The 6,585-nt window shown below is 32.1% G+C and overlaps 1 protein-coding gene across 1 annotated transcript; it reads left to right on the forward strand.

Moving 5' to 3' along the window:
* The first annotated feature begins 5,391 nt into the window (after window positions 1-5,391).
* LOC110259605 (olfactory receptor 14A16-like) lies at window positions 5,392-6,348 on the forward strand. The gene has a single exon (XM_021085082.1). The coding sequence runs from the start codon at window positions 5,392-5,394 to the stop codon at window positions 6,346-6,348; it is 957 nt and encodes a 318-aa protein (XP_020940741.1).
* The last annotated feature ends 237 nt before the right edge of the window (window positions 6,349-6,585 follow it).

Here is a 6,585-nt window from a genome sequence, read left to right on the forward strand (position 1 = left end):
TACACAGCTAAATCAAATGAGGAAAATTATGCAAGAGTGACAATATTGACTCAACAAAGAGTTAGGAACTGTGGAGAAAGAAAAAAACCAGAAATTCTGGAGCTGAAATACAATAATTGAAGTGAAAAATTCATTTCTAGATTTCAATACCTGATTTGATCAGGTTGAAATATATGCCATAATGAGACTAATTATAATTAAACTATCTAGTGTCAAAGACAAAAAAAAAGAATTTTGAAAGTAACCAGAGATAGGAAATTAATCAAATAATATAATTTCAATAAGCTTATAGTTCATGCTTGAGCCAAAAATTAGAAGCTAGAAGAGAGTATTTTAGTATAATGTGATAAAAGGTAAGTCAATTTATAAGAATAAATCATCATAAATACATGGAGATTAAACAACATTCTGCTGAAAAAATTGGTCAAAGAAAAACTTCAAAAGAAAAATTTTTTAAAATATGGTAGATAAAAATGGAGATAAAACATACTACAATTATGGTACAAATAAAAGGAATTCTAAAAGGAAAGTTTGTAGCAATAGTTTCTATATTATAGTAATAAATATCTCCAATAAGAAATTAACTTTATGTTTTAAGGAACAATAATAAGAAAGACAACAACAAAAAGCCTACAACTAATATAACACTAAACCCACAATTAACATAAGAAAGACATGATAAAGACAAAATATAAATAAATAGAGATTAAAAATAGGAAAACTCAACTAAACAATGAGCTGGCTTTTTATAAAACAAAAACAAAATTGACAAAACTTTAAATAGACTTACCAAAAAATAGTCTCTTCAGCACGTGGTGCTAGAGAAACTGGATAGCTGCGTGTAAATCAATGAAACTAGAACGCACCCTCACACCATGCACAAAAATAAACTCAAAATGCCTTAAAGACTTAAATGTAAGACAAGATACCTTAAAAGTCCTTGAAGAGAACATAGGCAAAACATTGTCTTACATTAACCATAGAAAGGTAAGTCTCACAAGGCAATAGAAATAAAAACAAAAATAAACCAATGGGTCCTAATTTAACTTAAAAGATTTTGCACAGCAAAGGAAGGAAACAAGAAAAAAAAGACAATTTATGGAATGGGAGAAATTTCAAATGATGCAAGGAAAAAAAGTTACCCTCTTTCACTGTTGTTTGGAACATAAATTAGTACAACCACTATGGAAAACAGTATGGAAGTACCTCAGAAAACTAAATATAGAATTACAATATGACCCAGCAATCCCACTTCTAGGCATATATCCAGACAAAACTTTTCTTGAAAAAGAAACATGCTCCTGTATGTTCATTGCAGCACAATCACAATAGCCAAGACATGGAAACAACTTAAATGTCTATCAATAGATTAATTTATTAAGAAAATATGATACATATACACAATGGAATACTACTCAGTCATAAAAAAGAACAAGATAATGCCATTTTCAGCAACATGAATGGAACTAGAGTCTCTCATACTAAGTGAAGTAAGTCAGAAAGAGAAAGAAAAATACCATATGATATCATATATCTTAGATTTGATATACATCACAAATTAACCTATCTATAGAAAGGAAACAAACTCATGGACTTGGAGAATAGACAAATAGTTGCCAGGAGGGAGGGGAGGGAATGGACTGGACTGGGGGTTTGAGGTTAGTACATACAAACTATTGCATTTGGAGTGGGTAAGCAATGAGATCCTGCTGTATAGCACAGGGAAATATATCTAGTCACTTGTGATCGAACATGATAGAGGTTAATGTGGAAAAAAAGAATATGTATGTATGGCTTGGTTACTTTGCTGAACTGGAAATTGGTACTTGACATTATTTGCCATCTGCCTCTACATGAATTAAATCATGAGCTATTGCAACTGCTGGATTTCAACACTCCCTGAGCGGGCTCAAGGTGGAGATTAGGGGTGAGGTATTTTGTGCTCTGGGAAAACTGGCACAGCAAGTATTCAGATAGCTAGATATTTTTAGGAGAATATTGTATGAGCCAAATTCTTGCATCCCTTAGTATCTAGAAAAAAATACTATGATTCTTCATGGTAACCTCTGCTCCTCATGACTAGTAGTAACCCTCACAAGACCAGCAGCAAACTTCTATAAAATGTGTGCACAGCTGCTGGAAAGCCCTGAGGGAACTCAGGAAGGAAAAAAAGAATGCCTGCCATCTAGCAGCCATCAGATTGCAACCACTCTTAACATTGAGCCACGAGGAAATTCAGGCTGTGAAAATACAAGATACTGGCCACAATTAGGTGAGGTGCCAAGGGAATGATTTCAGTGAGCCCAGACACTTGTTGGGCCCACACTGGACTAAATTTCTTAACAAGACAATCTTAGTTTTTGGTTATTAGCAGTAATCCTTCTTTCCCTACTACATAACCTTTGTTGCAAAACACTTGTATTTCCTAACTACCCTCCTTGCCTCATTGGAGCAGTTTTCTCAGGGTTATTTGAGATGGTGCCTCCCAGGGTTAAGTCCTCATTTTGTCCCAAATAAAACCTAGCTCTCAAAAAAACAATAAACAAACAAAAAGCCCATTGTGAATAACATAACCAATACCTTGGAATGTGCCAGTCACATAGCTTATTTTCTATAAAGGCTCATTGGTGATTGGATAAGTGTATTCCTTAAATGTCTTCTTAGCAACTAATGGGACTCTTGGTTGTATACCAGTATTGGAAGAGACTTTTTGGTAAGGAAAATTCAGTTGTGGTATTTTATTTCCACATATTAGGTAGTGCCAAGATTTATCTCTTATAATTGTGAAGGACAGATACAATAAGCCAATTTACACAAAAGCAGCAGCATATCCCTTTGGAGAATTTCAGACTTTAAGCCCTTGAGACATGGACAACAGATATAAAATCATCACTATCCTTAGGCTCTATTCTCACCAACAATATGTATACTAAAGTCAAGAGAGCCAAAAGGAAAGTTCCTATTAGAGAAGGAAGGAGTTTCTTAATATTTGAAAGTCAGACTTAGTTCTGTCCATTAACATTAATGGTGAGTAATATTTTCACCAACAACTGCATACAAAGCCTGCTGACTTCCTTTATCTTCTATAGAACAGATACTTTAGTGACTGTTATTTTTCTTTTATTCTGGTGGTTGGTTATAATTTCAGTCAGAAAATGAGAAGCCTGCCAAAACCCTTATTTCTTAGTTTTCTAGTAAGAAATTTTCTTGTGCCATGATATTTAATTTAAGATCTCTAAAACATGGGTTTAAAAAAATAAATTCTGAAATGAGCTCATACAAAGGACATTATGAGATATTGTAATTGCTATTTACATAACTTATTTGTAATATACAGAACTATCTGAGCACACCATAATCAACGCAAAATCAGTTGAAAATATTTTATTTAAATTGTGTCCAGGAAGAAAAAAAAGTAAGTAAAATGATAAAGGGAGATGTCAAAAAGTGGTAACTAATTTGGTAATATCATTAACAATAAAATGTCCTGAATATTATGGAGATCATAGACTACATTGAGGGGTAGTAAGAAAAATATTTTTGTAACTCTGTGCATTTGAGAATCTAGAATATAGGCTCAGATATATTTCAAATATAAATATCTTCTCTACTCTAATAAATTTGATAACTCTTAAATGAATATAATTTTGGAATGATTAGTTTTAGGTAGTTTTCTTCCAAGAAAATATGAGCAAATATATTGCATTCCAAGCATCTGATCACAATGGTTTCTTTTTCATGTATTTTTTAGCTATTTACATTATTCAAAGAATTTTAAAAAGGATCTAGATGATAGCTAGCTGTCCAGCTAAATAGATTTGTATATCTATCTACTGAGAGAAAGAGAGAAATAGAAACAAAGAGAGAGATGGACAGAGACAGAAAAACAGAGAGAGAGAATGTATGACATTAATAAAAATAAAGAACACTAGCCAATCTAGGAAGAAAACAAAATATTAACAAAATTGCAAGATTTAAATGAAGGAGTATTTTAATGTAAATTGTGCACTGAACAAAATCAACAGACATGTCAGTTTATTTCAACATTTTACTCTAAATTGATTCACCCAAATTTCAAAACAAATATATTTTCTTTATTTTATTCAGCTATATTAATTGGATTCTTAAATGAATAGGGAATAGTTGTTGATTGTTGAATGGAAAAGACAGGCCGTAGCTAATGGTCTCAATTAAGGCATTAAAGTAATAATACCAGAAACATGTTGAGACAAGACTAGATAACTAGAAGAGAGATAAGTTTATATATATAGATATTTTATATATGCATATCTATGTATATTTTTGCATCTGTCTATGTCTATAACAATGCCTTTTTGATGTCTTCACCATCAAAGTTTTGGTCAATTTTAAATCAAGTAGAGAAATACATGGAATTTTCCCTTTAATATGGGGTTATATTTAGGCAAAATATTTGCAAAGATTTCATGATACTAGGAAACATTTTTCAGTTGTAGGAAAATTATATTAGTAATTAAAAGTCAGAGAAAGAAAATACAGTTTTGTAAACAGAAATTTAACCTTTCACATAATTCTACATTTTGTATTAATAAGTATAACCTCATGAACATTTACGTGTGTATTTATCTCTTTCTAGCTTTCTGTCATTGTGTCTAGGCATATGGATTTTAAAAATTAATTGAAAAACTTTAAAAAAGTGAAATCTAGGTAACCAAAATGATAAGAGAGTGTGAAGGAAGAATTATAGAAACTCAAAAGACCAAAAGAAGAAATTATGGGATATGACATTTAATCAATTGTACAATAACCTAAAATCTTATAAGAAGAGATTTAAAAAGTATAGGAAGGAATGAAATTTAAAGTAGAGAGGAGAAAATTCTTTATTTCATGGAGTTTATTTTTAAGATGAAAATCAGCAAATAATTTTAAGTAAAACAGTTGATTTAAAGACAAAAAATGAAAAGCAAGTGGATATAATATATGAAATGGGATCAATGGATACTCTATATTGGTCCCCTTATTTTCATTAATATGTGAATTAAATTGTTATTTATGAGACCAGGTTGCATTTTGTTGTCAATCTGAAACAATTTGCTATGTACTTGCATAGCATTATAACATTTGGGCACACAAAAAGAAGAAGAAGTAAAGATGATAAAATAATACATACAAACATATGATTAATAAATTGAACTGTATTGATGGAGAAAGTATACTGTTAAAATTATTTTTCATTTCTCTCTCTCTTTTTCATGCACATACACAACACATTCATTATATGATGAACATTAAATAGAAACACCTAAAGTTTTTATTTCTCAGTTTTATTGAAGGAAAATATGCTATATTTAGAATTCTTGATCATTTAAACAAATTTTTTTTCTTTTTTTCACACAGAATGTTTCGTCAAGAATGAACAATATCTCAGTGCTAACAGAATTTCTTCTCTTGGGTTTTTCTGGCACATGGAGGTTTCAGTTCTTACAATCTGTGTTTTTTATAATAATTTACCTGGCAGCCCTAATGGGAAATAGCCTCATTATTGCCATCACATCCTTAGACCCATCCCTCCACATACCCATGTACTTCTTCTTAAGAAATCTGTCCCTGTTTGATATTTGCCTTGTTTCAGCTGTTGTGCCTAAAATTGTTTTTAACTCTTTGATACAAAGGAATTCCATCTCATTTCTTAGCTGTGTCATCCAGGTCTTTCTGGTACCTTTTTCAGCAGTGGCAGAATTGCTGCTCCTCACAGGAATGTCCATTGACCGCTACACTGCCATTTGCCATCCCCTGCACTATGAAGTCATTATGAACAGGGACAGATGTGTCCAGATTGTTGCACTGTCTTGGCTCAGTGGTGGCTTGTTATCTGCTATGCACACAATAGGAATCTTTTCCTTATCATACTGTGGCCTCAACAAAATCCAGCAATTCTTCTGTGATATTCCCCAGCTGTTAGCTATTACTTGCTCAAAGAATATAACTGCAGAAGTTGTGCTCATTCTTGTTAATGCAGTCTTGGATTTCTGTTGCTTTCTGTGCATCATAATCTCATATATATACATCTTCTCCACTGTCAAAAAGATTCCATCCACAGAGGGACAGTCAAAAGTCTATTCTACTTGCCTCCCACACCTGGCAGTTGTTGCACTTTTTCTTTCAACTGCTTTTATTGCTTATTTGAAACCTATTTTAGGGTCCCCTTCATTCACTGATCTCATTCTATCTTCTTTCTATATTTTTCTGCCCCCTTCCCTTAATCCCATTATATACAGCTTAAGAAACAAGGCCATAAAGGCAGGTTTAGATAAGTTGGTCACTAGAAAGCTATTGACAAAGGAGAATATTCTTATGTTTCTCAAATAATAGAGACACATCATAATATATGCCTAAATTCAGGATTAATCTGTCTGGTTTGTTGTGCTTATCTTCAGGGTTACCAGGAATTATAGTGATGATTCTTGATCAAACTGGGATAAAATATGATATCTAGTATGAATGAAGCTGAATTCAGGTCTGACAGCACCAACTTTGGAACATTGCTTGAAAAATTGCACATTCATAGTTTGTACCTAGTTACTATTAGTTTATCTTGATTTCTGC

Source organism: Sus scrofa, chromosome 2 (assembly GCF_054392235.1).
Source record: "Sus scrofa isolate SSC_HxYL_T2T_F1_AM1 chromosome 2, Sscrofa_HxYL_maternal_Yorkshire_Landrace_v2.0, whole genome shotgun sequence".
In the NCBI taxonomy this organism is placed as follows: Eukaryota; Metazoa; Chordata; class Mammalia; order Artiodactyla; family Suidae; genus Sus; species Sus scrofa.